General features: G+C 46.9%; 1 protein-coding gene across 5 annotated transcripts in view; it reads right to left on the minus strand.

Moving 5' to 3' along the window:
- The window catches only part of PPP2R2A (protein phosphatase 2 regulatory subunit Balpha), an 84721-nt gene that overhangs the window by 22643 nt on the left and 42953 nt on the right, over positions 1-19125 (minus strand). For all 5 annotated transcript variants that reach the window (XM_029065561.2, XM_039912162.1, XM_029065560.2 and 2 more), the window contains exon 3: positions 7620-7717. In XM_029065561.2, coding sequence (XP_028921394.1) covers positions 7620-7717 — 98 coding nt within the window. The remainder of the gene's footprint in view (positions 1-7619; positions 7718-19125) is intronic.

Here is a 19125-nt window from a genome sequence, read left to right on the forward strand (position 1 = left end):
CCAGATAGGAACCTAAGCCAGAGCCAAGTTAAAGATCAAAGTTTTTCCTTTTCCTTTGAAAACGCATAAACACCTAGGAGAATGAAAAAAAATCCACCTCTAACCCCAAAATCACTGGGCATAAATACGCAAGCGCAACCGGGAGCCCACGGAGACCACCCTAGCCCTATCGGAGGGACAGCTGGCCACAAGACAAAACTTAATAATGTTGGTATTTGTTAAGCACTTACTATGTGCCGAGCACTGTTCTAAGCGCTGGGGTAGACACAGGGGAATCAGGATGTCCCACGTGGGGCTCACAGTCTTAATCCCCATTTTACAGATGAGGTAACTGAGGCACAGAGAAGTTAAGTGACTTGCCCACAGTCACACAGCTGACAAGTGGCAGAGCTGGGATTCGAACTCATGACCTCTGACTCCAAAGCCCGTGCTCTTTCCACTGAGCGACACTGCTTCTCTGTTCAGCCTTCAGGGGTTTTCAGGCCAGTACTTCACAGGACCGGACTGGGATGGGGAGTTCAACGAGTACAACTTCTGCCTGGTCTGTAGCTTCTTGAGGTGAAATCATGTGACTAGAGTGTTGGTTCGCCTGCTAATTTTTCAACGCACCTGTAGTGCTGGCAGGGGCAGCAGGACTCAGACGGTCCTGGACTGGGTCACAAACTAGGTACTATCCCAGCTCTGCCACTTGTCAGCTGCGTGACTGTGGGCAAGTCACTTCACTTCTCTGTGCCTCAGTTACCTCATCTGTAAAATGGGGATTAAGACTGTGAGCCTCAGGTGGGACAACCTGATTAACTTGTGTCTACCCCCGTGCTTAGAACAGTGCTCTGCACATAGTAAGCGCTTAACAAATACCAACATTATTATCTGCTGGATTTCCAGAACATTGCTCACAGAAAAATCAAAACCGTTTCCTGGGTCTCCTAAAGAGATGGGGGCTCTAGTCTGCACCAGGATTTCTCCTTCCTTCTTGGCATTAGAGGCGGTTTTCGGTGAAAACTGAAGGTTTTATCCAGGGTCGCTTAGCAAACACTAGGTGGCACCTTGTGAACCTATTCCATTAATCCAACGGGTTTCACGGGTTCACAGTAATTTAGGACAGGCCAACCGCTTCACTAAAGAAACTGAGGGAACAAAGGCAGGAGGAATTTGATTATTTGAGAGTTCTTTCTATGGAGGGCTTTTAAAGAGTTGGGTAAATTTGATAATAATAATAATGATGGTTTTTTAAACGCTATGTGCAAAGCACTGTTCTAGCGCTGGGGGAGATACAAGGTAATCAGGTCGTCGCAAGTAGGGCTCAGTCTTCACCCCCATTTTACAAATTAGGGAACTGAGGCACAGAGAAGTGAAGTGACTTGCCCAAGTCCCACAGATGACAAGCAGCGGAGGTGGGATTAGAACCCATGACCTCTGACTCCCAAGCCCAGGCTCTTTACATTAAGCCACGAGTTTGAGAAGCAGCGTGGCCTAGTGGGAAGAGCTCAGGCCAGAGAGTCGGAGGACCTGCTTTCTAATTCCCCTTCTGCCAACTGCTTGCTGTGTCAACTTGGGCAAGTCACTTAACTTTACCATGCCTCAGTCTCCTCATCTGTAAAAGACGGCTAAATCCTACTCCCTCCGCCTTAGACTGTGAGTCCCAGGTAGGACAGGGACAGTATCCAATCTGATAATCTCGTACCACCCTAGCGCTTACAACAGAGCTTGGCACATAGTAAGCACTACACAAACACCACAGTTACTAGTAGTGTAAGTGGGTTGCCAGGTACAGGGAGAATATCACATACAGAAAGGTCTACAAGAGTGCACAGGATTCAAAATTTTATCAGGAGGCATAAGCTTAGTTTATAGAAATGGATCAATCGTAAACTCCTGTATTCTCCCACACACTTAGTACGATACTTTCTACAGAGTAAACATTCAAATTGGAGAAGCAGCGTGGCTCAGTGGGAAGAGCACAGGCTTGGGATGGAGGTCATGGGTTCTAATCCCGGCTCCTCCGCTCGTCAGCTATGTGACTCTGGGCAAGTCACTTGACTTCTCTGGGACTCAGTTCCCTCATCTGTAAAATGGGGATTAAGACCGTGAGCCCCACGAGGGACAATCTGATCACCTTGTATCCCCTCTAGTGCTTAGAACAGTGCTCGGCACATAGTAAGCACTTAACAAATGCCATCATCATCATCATCATCATCATCATCAAATAAGCCCGATCAATTGACTGGTTGACACAGCAATGCTATATTCTGAACTAGATGTGTGTATTACAGCCGGCAGGGTGGATTGGCAGGAGGAGAAAGAAGAGAATTTCCGAATTTTGAAACTTATTACTTAATTTAATCAATTTCTGCTCCCTGGTCTCTGCTTCCAGCAGGCAGTCGGGCCAGCAGAGGGCAGAGTGGCTCTCTCCACACTAAGAGCTGTTTGGTCTTAATTCTTAACTGAATTATGGAAATATATGGAGAATAATGTTGGTATTTGTTAAGCGCTTACTATGTGCAGAGCACTGTTCTAAGCGCTGGGGTAGACACAAGGGAATCAGGTTGTCCCACGTGGGGCTCACAGTTTTAATCCCCATTTTACAAATGAGGTAACTGAGGCACAGAGAAGTTAAGTGATTTGCCCAAAGTCACGCAGCTAAGTGGCAGAGCCAGGATTCAAACCCATGATCTCTGACTCCAAAGCCTGTACTCTTTTCATTGAGCCACGCTGCTTCTCAATAATAATGTTGGTATTTGTTAAGCGCTTACTATGTGCAGAGCACTGTTCTAAGCACTGGGGTAGGCACAGGGGAATCAGGTTGTCCCATGTGGGGCTCACAGTCCTAATCCCCATTTTATAGATGAGGTAACAGGCACAGAGAAGTGAAGTGACTTGCCCAGAGTCACACAGCAGACAAGTGGCAGAGCCGGGATTTGAGCCCATGACCTCTGACTCCAAAGCCCGTGCTCTTTCCACTGAGCCATGCTGCAATGAACTACTACTACTACTACTACTACTACTACTACTACTACTACTACCAATAATAATAATGATTATTGTGGAATCTGTTACACGTTTACTATGTGCTGGGCACTATTCTAAGCTGCAAGGTAGATAACAAGCAAATCAGGTTGGACACTGTTCCTGCCCCAAATTGGGGAGGCGGGGGGGCTGTCAAACTTAATCCTCATTTTACAGATTAGGGAAGTGAGGTACAGAAAAGTGATTTTTTTTTATGGTATTTGGTAAGCCCTTACTATGGGCCAAGCACTGTTCTAAGCGCTGGGGTAGATACAAGGTATTCAGGTTGTCCCACGTGGAGCTCACAGTCTTAATCCCCATTTTACAGACGAGGGAACTGAGGCACAGGGAAGTTAAATGACCTGCCCAAGGTCACACAGCAGGCAAGTCACAGAGCTGGAATTAGAATCCAGGTCCCTCTGACTCCCAGCCCATGCTCTAAAACAATAGACCATACTGGAGGGAACTGTCATTCTCCATCTACCCAGCCCCTCCACAGATTTCATTAGGGCTTATAGCTACTCATATCACTGTAGTAACATCAGCTTCTTAGAAACTATGAATTTTTAAAGCGCACCCTGCAGCCTCCTCCTATTTCTATTTTTATTTTTAGCAGCAGCTTGACAAACATTAAAAGCTTTAGGAGACTCTAAAATCAATCAATCATAGTTACTGAGTGCTTACTGTGTACGGAGCACTGTTCTAAGCGCTCGGGAGAGTACAAGATCCATTCCCTGCCCACAACGGGCTCACGGTCTAGAAGGGGCGAGCCAAAATGCAGCTAAATGAAATCAGCAGAGAAACAACAACAGACAATCAGTACATCAATCTACCATATTTATGGAGTGTTTACTCTGTACTAAGCATCCCAAGTGCTTAGTACAGTGCTTTGCACACAATAAGTGCTCCATAAGTAAGATGGATTGATTGGGAGAGTACAATATAACAGTGTTGGTAGATGTCTAAGATTACTTTTCTTAAAAATAATAATAATAATAATAATAATGTTGGTATTTGTTAAGCCCTTACTAGGTGTCAAGCACTGTTCTAAGCACTGGATAGATACAAAATCATTAGGTTGTCCCTCGTGCGGCTCACAGTCTTCATCCCCATTTTACAGATGGAGTAACTGAGGCACAGAGAAGTTAAGTGACTTGCCCAAAGTCACACAGCTGATAAGTGGCAGAGCCGGAATTAGAACCCACGACCTCTGACTCCCAAGCCCGGGCTCTTTCCACTGAGCCACGTTTAAAGTCATCTTTTTACTGATATGGAATGATTTTTTTTAAAAAACACTGTTTTCTTACTTTCTGCTTCTCCAAGAGGCCTTCCCCGAATACGCCCTCTTCCTTGCTCTCCCTTCTACATGGTCTATGCACCTGATTTTGTGACCTTTGGACATTTGATATTCATTCCATCCCCACCCCCACAGCACTTATGTAAATATCATTAAATTATCTATTAAAAATTATTAATTCATATTAATGTCTGTCCTCCCCTCTAGACTGTAAGCTCATCGGGAAACAGCATGGCATAGTGGATAGGGCACAGGCCTGGAAGTCAGAAGGTCATGGGTTCTAGTCCTGGCTCAGCCATATGTCTGCTGTGTGACCTTGGGCAAATCACTTAACATCTCTGTGCTTCAGTTACCTCATTTATAAAATAAGGATTGAGATTGAGCGCCCCAACTGGGATAGGGACTGTGTCCAACCCAATTTGCTTATATCCACTCCAATGCTTATTACAGTGCTTGGTACATAGTAAGCACTTACCAAATACCACAATTACTATTATAACCATTATTTTTATGCGGGCAGTGTCTGCTAATTCTGTTGTATTGCACTCTCCCAAGAGCTAAGTTCAGTGTGATGCACAGTAAGCATTCAAAAAATACCACTGATTGATTTTCATTACCATTCCACATTTTGGAATGTTCTATCTGGAATTCCTAGTTGCTTTTACAATGCATCCGCTTTTTTCTTCTTCTAGGGATCTTTGTTTTACCTCCCCAAAGCAATCAATCAATCATCTTTACTGATGCTTACTGTGTGCATAGCACTGTACTAAGTGTTTAGAAGACTCCAATAGAAGAGAGTTGGCAGACGAATTCCCTGACTAAAAGAGGTTCTAGTCTATAGGACAAACAAACAGCCAGGCCCAGGGCCTAACACCCACTTTTCTGCTCCTATCCTTGGCACTTGGGTCCAAATCAAGTCTAGAGCTTGGGTCTGGGCATCAGAGGGCCTGGGTTCCAAGCCCCCACTCTGCCACCTTGAGCAAGTAAGTCATTTTTGCTTCTCTGAGCCTCAGTTTCCTCAACGGTAAAATGGAGATTCAACCGCAGTTCCTCCTTTTAAGTAAAGTGTGAGTCCCATGGTGGACAGAAACTATGTGAGACCAACTTGTATCTACCCCAGTGCTTAGTGGAGTGCTGGGCACACAGCACTTGGCCAACATCACCATTATCAGAATTCTATTTATTTTTATTCATCTTGCCCTACTCTCCTTTATCATCATGTGTACTGTGCTTTTTCTCCAGTGCCCACTACTTGGAAGTAATGTGCGAATCCCCTGAGCGAGTGTAAGTTCCCTGAGAGTAGGGACTCACCCTGTTGGCATCTCCCTAGTGCCGCTGGCAGTGCCCTGCAGCATTCACCAGGCGCTCACTAGATACTCTTGGTCGCTTATCCTTGGCCCGGGTGCCACCCTTCTCACTCCAACCCAGAGGCCACACCTCAAAAGTAACATCTGGGCTGACCCCAAAATTAAGCAAGCTGGCTTAATGACTGGAAATGAGCCACACAGCTCTACTTCCTGTTGGCACCCTTAGCAAATGACGCTGGGGAGGAGACATGGTTGAAAAATGGTTGAAAACTGCCTGTTCACGCAGTTGTTTTCTAAGCCTTATGAAAGAAAAGGGACCGAACCCCAATTTTTTGAAATACTGATGACTTCTGAAATATCAGTAAAGCAAATTAAAGCTGGAAAATAATAATAATAATAATGGTATTTGTTAAGCGCTTACTATGTGCCAAGCACTGTTCTAAACACTGGAGTAGATAGAAGGTGATCCGGTTGTCCAACTTGGGGCTTAGTCTTAATCCCCATTTGACAGATGAGAGAACTGCGGCACAGGGAAGTTAAGTGACTTGCCCAAGTCACGAGGCAGACCAGTGGCGGGGCCAGAATTAGAACTCAAGACCTCTGACTCCCAGGCCTGTGCTCTTTCCACTAAGCCACACTGCTTCTCTTCTGTGGGAAAAGCCAGTCCAATCATCCACAACACTCACAAAATTCCTATTTACTAACAGTGGTCAGTTAGTAAAATGGTCCGAAACAAAACACAGAGAACGTGAGAGAGTTTCCAAAACCATTTGCATCCAAACCCAGTGACAATGAACTAACTACTTATACTTCTGGAAAGTTGCCACAGCAGCCTCACTCAACCCGGGGATTCCCTCGAGAATGCCAACTAATTTACTTAGCGGTGCATTCCAACCACGGAAGACAAATTGGGGAGACGGGACCGAGAATCGTGGCCTTTTGGAATCAAAATTTCTTAAATGCCACGTACAAGCAATAGTGAGATAGCCTCAAGTTTTTATCCAATGAAAACCAATAAAGCAAAAATATGAAAAAGAACATGGAATAGAATAAGGGACTTTTGTCAACTGAGCAAAAGCATCGGTGGCTTCCCGCTACCGAGAAGTTGCTTCATCAACAAAGGGAAAAACCTACAGACCCCAGGGTTTGTGCAGTTTCTATTGGACACCGTTGCTGGTTTGTTTCAAAGGCTGAATCTGGTCCCTCACCAAGGATGATTGTGAGGATAATTCATTACAGTTGGAAGTCCCTCTAAGAACCTCAGTTCTTAGAGGGCAGGGCAAGAGCCATGTTGTAGCATTAATCCTGGCTTTCCATGATGGCAGACAACACTAAATGCCTGTTCTGGTCTCTGTCCCCGGCAATGACTCAGTCCCTCTGGGCTTCATTGTGATTCTGAAGCTGCTTCACTGTTACTGGACTGAGACAGAAAGGTCCACGGGCTCACTGAGCCACGTGACAAGGCCGACAGGTGCGACTGGTGAATTAGATGAAGGGGAGGGTGAGCGGTGGGAAGAATTTCCCCAAGGGCAAGATCCCGCCAGGTCAAGGAAGTGCTTAACAATTGTGCTGGATGGAGGCTCTGCCCATCAACTGACACATCGGGTACCATGACAAACCACAATGACAACAAAATTCAGGGTTGGGAAAGTATAATGACCTAGTGAGAGAAGTTCTGATTTTTCGCTGCCTCATGTTGGAATCCCAAAGGCACCTTGTTTCAAGAGAATTCCCATTCCTTAGTGCTATGTTAGAGGCCTCCAACCCCCCGCCCCCAATGCAGGTGAAAAACCAAGGGCTGGAGGATGGCTGAGTTCAATCTCGCAATGGCCACTGCCCTTCTGAAAGTGGTGCACCTTCACAGGTACCCATCTCATAAGTATTGGTTTGATGTACAGCACTCAATCTTCCAAAGCCGAATCGGACCGAGAGGAGCCAATACAAGACCGGGGCCATGGGAGGAACCACGAGCTTACCCCGAAGATGGTCAGAGAACTTGAGACACTCACCTCTTGCTCCTGTTGAAAGATGACGACTCTACCGCCTTTATCACCCGTTGCTAGTAATTCTCCAGAATGGTTAAATTCTACCGTAGAAATTATGTCTGCTGTGTAACCAAAACAGAAACCACATGTCAGTACTTCCCTGTAGCTTTGTAAAACATTTTCTACAATTTACCATGCAAATTGAGAGATTCAAACCAGGCGGGCTATTTTGCAAGATAGGGCAATCCAAGAAGTGGTCTATTCGATGGGTCATAAACTGCAAATAAATTATAGAGGAGCAGAATTTCTTATGGCTGTATGAACCAGCCCAAAGTTCTTACCTAAGGATCTTCTCCTCTTCAAGGAGATGAATCTGATTAATTTAAGCCTCATAATAACCATTATATGGTATTAAAGCATTTACTCTGTGCCAAGCATTGCACTGAGCGCTGGAGTAGATACAAGCTATATGTGGGACTCGCAATCTAAGTAGAGGAGAGTAGGATTTAACCTCCGTTTTACATATAAAGAAACTGAGGCCCAGAAGTGAAGTGACTTACCTAAGGTCACACAGCAGGCAAGTACTGGATTATAATAATAATAATAATGATCATATTTTAAGCACTATGTGCCAAGCACTGTTCTAAGCACTGGGGTAGACATAAGGCAATCAGGTTGTCCCATGTGGGTCTCACAAACTTAATCCCCATTTTACAGATGAGGTAACTGAAGCCACAGAGAAGTTCAGTGACTTGCCTAAAGTCACACAGCTGGTAAGTGGCAGAGCCAACATCAGAACTCACAACCTCTGACTCCCAAACCATGCTCTTTCACTAAGCCACGCTGCTTCCCTAAACAAAATCTAAATAAAACGGGCCAATTTTTTTATGGGTACATTAAAGTAATATCAATGTTTAATTCTGTGTTTTCATAAACCAACTTACTTTACATTGCTTACTGTTACTAAATATAGGAATATAAGAAAAAACACATATTTTAATGCAACTATATGAGCTCCTAAATTTAAAGATCAGTTTGACCCAATTTCTCCACTTTTGCATTTAAAAAAATGTCAATTGTGATAAAATGTTAAGGTAGAATGTTTCTAGGACAATATAGTCAAACACACTCAATCAGCTTAAAAAAATGCAAAACTGCCAGTTAGCAGCAATGCCGGGTCAAAACCCACCAGCACCTCAAGCTTAAAATGGGCAAAGCTTAATCCATCTTCCCACCAAATCCTCACCCACTCTTCAATCAGTCGATGAATGTTATTTAATGAGCACTCATTGTATGGACAGCACTTGGAAGAACACAATACGGAGTTAGTAGACACAGTCCCTGCCCACAAGGGATTTACAGTCTAGAGGGGGAGACGGACAGCAAAATACAGTACAGTACATTATGGGATCTGCACAGAAGTGCTGTGGGGCTGAAGGTGGGGTGAATAATGACTATAGGGTACGGATCCAAGCTTAGGGATGCAGAAGGGAGAGGAAGTAAGGGAAAAGAGGGCTTTAATTGGGGAAGGCCTAACTTTGCCATCACAATTGACACTATCACCATCCTCCCCATCCCTCAAGCCTGCAACCGTGGCATCCTTCATATCCAGCTCCCTCTCCCTCGTGCTCCCTCCGGGCCCCACCACAGCCAATCAATCACCAAATCCTGGAAGTCCCTCACAACATCATTAGGATCCACCATTGCTCTCCCCGACCCTCAAAGCCCTTCCTGAATCCCACCTCCTCCAGGAGGTGTTTTTTGATTAATCTCTCAACTCCCTGCCGTATTCCCCCATCCCACTGCCACTTCAGCATTTCAGAGTCACCTAAGCATTCATCCCCCAACCCTGTGAGGCAGCATTTACGTACATATTGCTTCACCCAGCATCCACCTCCCCGACTAGCCTACTTCGGTCCCTCAGAGCAGGGACCATGTCTACTAAAACCTATCATACTCCCCCAAGTGTTTAGTGCTGCACACTAGGCCCTCAGCGAGTACTACTGACCTGGGATCTCCAGGCCTTTCACGGTCCCCACCACCATATTCCCTTTAAAATAAAATAAGGTGGTGTGCCAGCGGTCCTGTGCTTTGGATAGTGAAGGAGGGGTAGTTAGCGGGGCCAGGGGCGGAAGAACACAGTAACCAAGTGGGTATGAGCCCTATTACATCCAACACAGTGGGAAAAGCAGAGTAATAGGAAAAGGGAAGAGCACTGGGGATTGGAGACTGACTTTCTTAAGGAATACGAGGTGCTAAAATAGCTGCACAGTCACCGCCGACCCAAGGTGGTGTTTTCTCTTCCGTCACTTCGTCTCTTGTTCCCGACCGAGGTTTGGCTCCAACAGAGGCCCTCATTTCTGAGGGCAGTGCACCAGGCTGGTCTGACCTCAGGTACAGACAGACCCCGCTTCGTCATCCCCTCCATCACCCCCTCCAGTCGTCACCTGGGACACAGCACTGCCTGAGGCTTGGTTTTACTTGAACGCTGACTCTGGCTTTTGCTATCCAGGCCTCAGCTCTCCACACGACCACTGTTTGGGCCCCTTCTTGGGCTCATCCCTTCCATCCCACCCAGCGGAGCTGGGTTAAGGTGAACCGCACAGGTTGGAGGCAGAGACTGACCCTGTTCCAGAGTTCCATTGTTCGTCACCAGCCCATCGTCTTAGTTGTCTTCATCAGCCCAAAAGGCAATGTTTCTAAATCTCCACCTTTAGAGCTCTGACTCTGTAGTGCTTTGGCTTTATGACCCTGTTATTCCGACAGCCCCGCCTCCTTCACAAACATATATTCTATTTTGTAAAATCTTAAATGTACAGCATACGCTACAGAAACTACAAAATGAGGAGGCTGCCAACTGGCTTTGGCTTTTTTCTCTCCCCACTTATAGAAGTCTTCAAATATCTAAGCGTCCAATTTTTCAATTTTACCTTTCACCAAACATACATATTGCAAGAGCCATTAACCGAAATACATGTTCCGGGAAACCCGGAGAATCAAAGCCTGAAATATCTGATGCCAAGCCACTGCCTCTTTTTCAGGCGGAGCAACTAGATGAACTATGAGCAATTCTGTAAGTCGAGTGATGCCAGGGCTTGGGGGAGGAAGACAGTCTTCAGTCCAAAGCCCCAGATCGAGCCCAGATAACAGCCGAGAGAGATTGGAACTGCGGAATCTTCACTGTCGTGAGTCTGTGCCCAAAGTCAAATGGTCTTTTAAAAGTGTCAGCTTTAACCCCAAGGGGGGGAGCAAATGTTAAAGAGAAAACAGTGTCTTTCCACCTAAGTGGTGCTCATTTCAGACAAATATTCCAGTGCCTCTTCAGGCTTCCCAAAGCAGATTCAATGTGAGTTCAGTTTTCCAAAAGTAAAGATGTCAGCCCAACCTCTCCGATCAACACTAGATACCTATTTTTGCGAAGAAGAGAATTCCAAATCCGAATTCACTTGTTTTGTCCTGCTAAGGTGGTAAGGGATAATGAAATGTGTCCAAGTCCCACCACAAAACTCTAAGTGGACTGCGGCACATAAAGAAGTGGGAGCGCAGATTGGAGGAAATGGAGCCAGAAGGCATGAGAGGTTGGGTTGCTTTCTGCCCCACTGATGCCATGTCTGCAAAGACAATCCTCGCTGGGGATGGAACACGCTCCACCAATTTCAAAACAGCGTTTGGTGCGAGCACTGACCTGTGGCATTTTAATGGGAGGTCAACTTTTAACTGGCTAGAGAAATGGCTAGGCATAGGGGAAAGAGCTCCTCTGTTGCCAACCTTCTCTGTACCTCCATCTCACCTATCTCGTCGCAGACCTCCTGCCCACGTCCCGCTTCTGGCCTGGAATGCCCTACCTCTTCTTATCCGACAGGAAATTACTCTCCCCACCTTCAAAGTCTTACTGAAAGCACATCTCCTCCAAGAGGCCTTCCCTTAGCTCTCTTTTCCTCTTCTCCCACTCCTGCCTGTACCACTTTGACTTGCTCCTTTAATTCTCCCCCCGTTCCAGCCCCATAGCACTTATGTACCTATCTGTAATTTTATTTATTTATATTAATGTCAGTCTCCCCCAACTGTAAGCTTATTTTGGACAGGGAATATATATGTTACATTGTCATATCGTACTCTCCCCAGTGCTTAGTACAGTGCTTTGCGATCAACTGGCCGACTGACAAAAACGGCCCAGGCCAGGAGGTCAGAGGACCAGGGTTCTAATCCCAACTCTGCCACTTTTACCTGCTGTGTAACCTTGGGCAAGTCACTTAACTTCTCTGTGCCTCAGTTCTCTCAACTGCCAAATGCTCTCCCTCCTGCTCTCTGAGACCCTTCTGAGATCTGATTATCTTGTATCTACCCCAGCACTTAGTAGGGTGCTTGACACACAGTAGGCACTTAATGAATACCGCAGTTGTCACTATTACATTGATGAAACTTACCACCCATTTTGACGGTGATCACTGAACAAGGGAGGTGCCATCTGCGGGTATTAGTCAAGTGTCTCCTTGTACTTGCACGCACACAGATTCCACCTGTCTCCCCTCCACACCCCAGCCCTTGTGCTACCTCAGAACTGCCAAACGCAAGAGCAGCTTTTACTTAAGACAAGGAAGCCAGCTGAGCTGAAATGTCTGCCGTTTTCAGGTGAACAATTCAGTTACACTCATTCATTCAATAGTATTTATTGAGCGCTTACTATATGCAGAGCACTGTACTAAGTGCTTGGAATGTACAATTCGGCAACAGATAGAGACAAATCCCTGCCCACTGACGGGCTTACAGTCTAATCGGGGGAGACAGACTAAAACAATAGCAATAAGTAGAATCAAGGGGATGTACATCTCATTAACAAAATAAATAGGGTAATAAAAATGTATACAAATGAGCAGATGAGTACAGTGCTGAAGGGAGGGGAAGGGAGAGGGGAAGGAGCAGAGGGAAAGGGGGGGGAAAGGGGTTTAGCTGAGGGGAGGTGAAGGTGGGGGCAGTGAGGCAGCGGAGGGAGCAGAGGGAAAAGGGGAAGCTCAGTCTGGGAAGGCCTTTGGAGGAGGTGAGCTCTCAGTAGGGCTTTGAAGAGGGGAAGAGATGGAGATGGCAAACCAGGGGTTCATTCTTGTTCTCTAAGGCCCAATGTGATGTGTTCTGTTTTGTTTTGTCGTCTGTCTCCCCGCTTCTAGACTGTGAACCCACTGCTGGGTAGGGACTGTCTTTATCTGTGGCCAAACTGTACTTTCCAAGCGCTTAGTATAGTACTCTGCATACAGTAAACGCACAATAAATATGCCTGAACGAATGAATGAATAAACAGATCTACAGTTAGTCAGAGAGATTGGGAGCGGCAAGGTTCAGGCCTCTGTTCGGCATATCAAACATTCAATGGTATTTTTTGAGCCCTTACTGCGTGCCGAGCTCTGCCGGGGGCATTTGAGTGAATCCGGTCAGTCCATCAATGGTATCTACTGAGTGTTTACTCTGTGTTGAGCACAGTACTAAGTACTTGGGAGTGTAAAATACAATAGAGTTGGTGGACATGGCCCCTGCCCGCGAGCTTCCAGTTGGTCAAAAGGTCGGTCTAGAGTGCAGCAGTGTAGTAGACCCCACCCCTGCCAAGAGGCTCCCACCATGGCATGGTTTCACAGAGTAGAAAAGCAGTGCTTAGTGGCTAGAACCTGGGCGTTGCAAGAACCTGGGTCTAATCCCAGTTCTGCGATTTGTCTGTGTGTGACCTTGGGTAAGTCACTTCACTTCCCTGGGCTTCAGTTCCCTCATCTGTAAAATGGGGATTAAGATTGTGAGCCCTGCATGGAACAGGGACTGTACCCAAGCGATTATCTTGTATCTACCCCAGTGCTTAGTAAATGTGCCTGGCACTTAGAAAGTGCTGAACAAACACTATAATGATTATCATTATTATTATTTCACATACCGCAAAGCAGCCCTCTTCCCAGAGCACTGGAACTGTGCCCCACACACTGTATTAGTCTCTCTGCCCGCTTTGCTCACTCCCACCCTCTCCCCTTCATTTATCCAGCTTCAGTACTCTGCTCAACAATAACAATAACATAACAATAACAGCAACAATAACAATGACATATTAAGCTGTTAGTTACTTTTGCAAGTCATTTATTCATAGTTTTCTTTATGCTTAAAAAGTGACCCACACCAAAATAACTCATAAACAGCTTCTTCCCAGGAACCAGCCTGACGTGCCTGGTCTTAACCTCTAAGCTTCATGGGAGCAGCAACCACACAGACCCTCATTAAGTTTTTCTCACAGTTCTGAGGCAACAAGTAGGAGCTCCATAAACCTAGCCTTTCTCCAGCCAGTATCCTTGCTGGGTGACTTAACTGAACACTCTCCAAATGCCAGGCGGCCAAGCTCTCCAAGAGGGGAGCCTCGGTGTGAGGGTGGAGTGGGGGAGCCGAGGGCATGGAGGGTCAAGGATAGGGCCTCCCAGTTTTCTGCCTACACTGCTCAGTGCTTGGCAGGAATAATAAGAGGCACTACTGAGCAACCCCGGGGTGTAACATCCTGGGTGCCTGGGATGTTCAGAACCAAGAAGTGACCCACTCCCTCTCCGCAGAGAGCTAACCCCTTAAATGGGGACACGGACATAAACGCGTCTGCCACGAGACTAGTGGCATATATGGAAGCATATATGAGATGCTGTGGTTTGGCATGAATACGTTCACACGTGCTAGAGATGGTGGCTGGATTTTGGCGACTTAGGTTGCTGGGAAATCAATCAGGGACAGCATGTAGGAGGAGGTGGGCTTTCAGGAAGGCTCTGACTAGCAAGGCGGGTTGGTCTGTGGCCTGCCCTACATGGGGAAGGGAGAGAGAGTTCCAAGCTGGGGGAGCAGGGGGAGTGAGAGGACAGAGGCGGGACAGTCAAGGGCGTGAGATAGCCAGAAGTTGGGCTTGGGAGGCATCAGAGGAGTAATCTGGGGAAGAGTCGGTGGAGAGCCTCTAAGTCGACTGTGAGGAGAGACGCAGGAACTGGAGGAAGGAGGGTCGGGAGGAGAGATGTGGGTTGAAAGCTGAAACACAAAGATGATCTGTGTGGCAGCAGCAGTGTTGGAGCAGACTCGAGATTGGGGGGGGGGGGGGGGGGGGGGGAGGGGAGGCAGGTGAAGGGAAAGGGAGAGATTCTGGGAGTCCAGCAAGGCAGCCCAATGTGGCAGCAGTTCAGGGGCAGAGGAAGGGGCAGATCTCGGGGATGTCATATAGGAAGGACAGGCAGGATGTGGCACTAGACCATATGGGAGAGCTCAAAGAGTTGAGAAGCAGTGTGGCCTAGTGGATCCAGCATGGTCCTGAGAGTCAGAAGCAGCTGGGTTCTAAACCCGGCTCTGTTACTTGCCTGCTGGGTGACTTCGAGCAAGTCGCTTCATTTCTCTGTGCCTCAGTTACCTCATCTATCAAATGGGGAATGAGACCGTGAGCCCGTGTGGGACATGGGCTGTGTCTGACCTGATTAGCTTGTAACTACCCCAGTACTTAACAGTGCCTGACAGTGCTCAAATATCATTTAAAGGAAAGAAAAAAAACAAAACAAAATAGATTGAGAAGAGGTGAGGATGGCGCTGAAGGTGCCGTGAGCCAGGCTTGGCGGTGTCCGATCATCCCTCCACTCCTAGCTGCTTTCCACATGGCTCCCCAGTGCCAGCTCTCTCTGGTCCTTGACCCCAGAGGAGGGGGGCACTTCCATCACACCCGTAGTGGCTCCGGTCACCATCTGCTAAGGTCCTCGGACTAGCTGCAGTCAATCGGTAGCTGCAGTCAATCGACGGAGAAGTGTGAACGCTCAGACTTCAAAGACTTCCCAGAGACTTGCATAACGAGAAGCAGGGCTGGCAGATGGATGGATGTGTTTCCTTTCCACACACTAGGCTGCAATTTGAGAAAAGGCAGCGCAGGACTGATGTGTGGCCCCACAAGGACCAAAGCATTCAGACTCCTCACATCCCACCTACTGTTAATTCATCAGTGGTACTTTCATTCTTTCATTCAGTCATATTTATTGAGGGCTTACTGTGTGCAAAGCACTGCACTAATTGCTTGGGAGAGTACACTATAATAACGAATATATTCGTTATTCCGTGTTATTCCGTTATATTCCGTGCCCATGACGAGCTCACATGCTAGAGCACTTACTGTGTGCACATCCCTTTTCTACAGAAACGTTCAAGTTGTATTTCCCCCCTTCTCAAGAACCTCCAGTGGTTACCCATTCACTTCTACATCGAACAGAAACTCCTCACTACTGGTTTTAAAGCAATCACCTTGCCCCTTCCTATCTCACCTTGCTACTCTCCTACTACAACCCAAGTCCGCATGCTTCACTCTTCTAATGCTGACAGTCTCACTGTACCTTGAGGCCAACCTCTCACCCACCTTCTGCCTCTGACCTGGAATGCCCTCCCTCTTCATAACCAACAGACAATTACTCTCGCCACCTACAAAGCCTTATTGAAGGCGCATCTCCTCCATGAGGACTTCCCTAAGCCTCCTTTCCTCTTCTCCCACCCACCTCTGGGCCGCTTTGACTTGGGTCTTTAGTCTTCTCTCCAACCAGCCCAACAACACTTATGTACCTATTTATAACTTTATATTAATATCGGTCTCCCCCTCTAGACTGTAAGCTCACTGTGGGCAGGGAATGTGTCTGTTATACTGCTACACTGTACTCTCCCAAGCGCTTAGTACAGTTCTATGCAGGCGGTATACGACTGACGGCAAAGCACTGTATTAAGCTCTTGGGAGTGTACATTACAACAGAGTTGGTAGAACACATTCCCTGCCCACAACCAAGTTTACAGGCTACAAGAGCACAGGACCATTATTAAAACAGTGAAAAAGAAATGCCAACTTCCATTCCTTTCTACTTACTGGGACCCCTGCTGTAATTACTTTCTTTTCATGAGGGACGAGACTTGCAGGCTTTTCTTTGCACTCTAGAGAATGGAAAAATGGGTCATTTGTGTCAAAAGATTGCATGCTTAATGGAGGAAATGGAAATTTCACCGCTTTTTGGGTGACGGAGAAGGAAAAGGCGCTTTGGTGATTTCGATCTCACACTCTGACATGGGGCCAACAGGGGCCGACAAAGGCCATTCCTGTGCCAGAACGCCAGAGAATGGACAGATATGCACTGGGGGCAAATCGGATGCAGAGGATTGTTGGAAATTCAGAGCTTCCTGCTATTGGTTGGGGCCAGAGGAGGAAATGAGTCAGGGCTGCCGTGGTGGTGAAGGGGGCTGGCACGAGTACTGCATGGCAGCTTTTGCCAGACGGTGCCCGCTACCCCAGCCACCGAGACCCCAGGGTGAGGGGCGCCGAGTGGGCCTCCCGGCTCCGAGTGTGAATCGGAACCATGGGCGTGACTGCCAGGTGCCCAGTCTTCAAGAGTGGAGTGGGCATTCACGTAGCGGGGTCAATGGAAGCGGGTAGCAGGTCAGCCCACGGCCTCAGGGGCCTGATGTCTGTGGTCAGACCCTCCTCCCCTCCCGGGCCACGACCTTGCCGAGCACAAAATTGGGCTCTGCTTGACCACGGGAGGTCGGGGGAGGAGGAAGGTGTTGTCCAAACATCCAACCTGGTAGAGTCTTTGCAGATCAAATAGGATCATGCCTGTTTCCCTCTGGTTCAGAGTCACCTGATTGATGACTGCTGACGGTATGTCTGTGGCCTCACCCTCTTTTGACTGGAGTCTCTTGTGACCCTCAGAATCGGGGTGAAGTCTTCCTAGCACTTACTACGGGGCTTGGACAAGTTCTGCCTTCTGTTCATGGAACTGACCGGTTAAAAGAAGTTCAGTCGTGTTTCATTAAAAGGATGGCCAAGTTTAGATTTTTGAACACCTCCAAATTTACATTTTCCAACACAACTGGGCTTTAAAGGCAAACATCAAGACGAAGAGAAAAAATGATGAATCCACGAGTTGCCATTTGTTCCAAATTCATCGCGACCATGAGCAATGGGTTACTAATGTTAACTGAAGTTAAGTTAGAAGTCTGCCTATGGAATGCAGAGAGGCCTAGTGGCAAAAGCCCGGGCCTGGGAGTAAGAGAACCTGGGTTCCAAACCTACCTCTGCCACTTGTATGTTGTGTGATCTTTGGGCAGGTCACTTCACTTCTCTGGGCCCCAGTTTCCTCAGCTGTAAAATGAAAATTCCAACCTGTTCTTCTTACTCAGACTGTGAGCCCCATGAGGGACAAGGACTGGGTCCAACTTGTTTACCTTGTAAAACAGTGCCTGGCACATAGTGAGCGCATACCAAATACCATAAATAATAAGGATAGTGAAACTGTACCAGACTAGAGTGGACTCTGTGAGGATCCTGTTGTTGCCTCCTTTGTTCCCTGCACCTTTGAGATCAAAACTGGAGGCAACATAGATGGAGCATCATTAGGGAAAGCCCATTTGGTTAACAGCCGCGGTTATTATTATTATTATTGTTATTACGTAGTCAGGTCCCCTGGCCACAGACAAACTGGGGAGGTCTAAGTGGCCACTGGTTCCTAAAGTCAACACGAAGGAGCTAGGTATTGCACAATCAATCGGCAGTACTTATTCAGTCCTTACTGCAGGCACATAACTAAGAGCTTGGGAGAATAATAACAATAATAATATTTGTTAAGTGATTACTATGTGCCAGGCACTGTATTAAGCACTGGGGTTAATACAAGAAAATCAAGTTGGATACGGTCCCAGTTCCAGGTGGGGCTCACAGTCTCAATCCCCATTTTACAGCTGAGGGAACTGGGGCACAGAAGTGAAGTGACTTGCCCAAGGTCACATGGCAGACCAGCAGGATTTGGCAGATACAATTCCTGTCCATAAGCATCTTACAATCCAGTTGGGGAAAAGGGTATTAAAATAAATTACATATAGAGGAAGTGGCAGAGTATAGGCTAGCATATAATCAATGGTATTTATTGAATGCTTACTGTGCATACAGCCCTGAAGTAAGCCCTTGGGACAGTGCAAAACAACAGAGTTGTGGTAGAAACACAAGGAGTTTATAATCTAGAGGGGGAGGCAGGCATTAAAATTAATTACAGATGGGGAATGGCAAGCTATAAGGATATGTACATAAGTGCTGTGGGTGGAATGAGTTTCAAAGTGCCTAGAGGGTACAGACTCAAGCGCATAAGTGATGTAGAAGGGAGGGCAAATAATAGGTCAATCAGGGAAGGCTTCCTGGAGGAGAAATGATTTTAATAAAGCTTTGAAGGTGGTGTGGTCCGTCAGATACCAAGTGGCGGGAGTTCCAGGCTAGAGGGAGTAAGTGGGAGAGGGATTGGAGGTGATTCGGATGAGATGGAGGTACAGTGAGAAGGTGAGCATTAGAGGAGCCAAGTCAGCTGGGTTATAGTAGGAAATCAGGAAGATAAGGAAGGAGGGAGAGAGCGAATTGAGTGCTTTTCAGCTGACAGGAAGGAGCTTCTGTTTGCCGTCACAGTGGATGGGCAAACCAATGGAAGTTTTTGAGGAGAGGGGATATGTGGACTGAATGATAGTATTTATTGAGCTA

This window comes from Ornithorhynchus anatinus, chromosome 5, assembly GCF_004115215.2.
Source record: "Ornithorhynchus anatinus isolate Pmale09 chromosome 5, mOrnAna1.pri.v4, whole genome shotgun sequence".
In the NCBI taxonomy this organism is placed as follows: Eukaryota; Metazoa; Chordata; class Mammalia; order Monotremata; family Ornithorhynchidae; genus Ornithorhynchus; species Ornithorhynchus anatinus.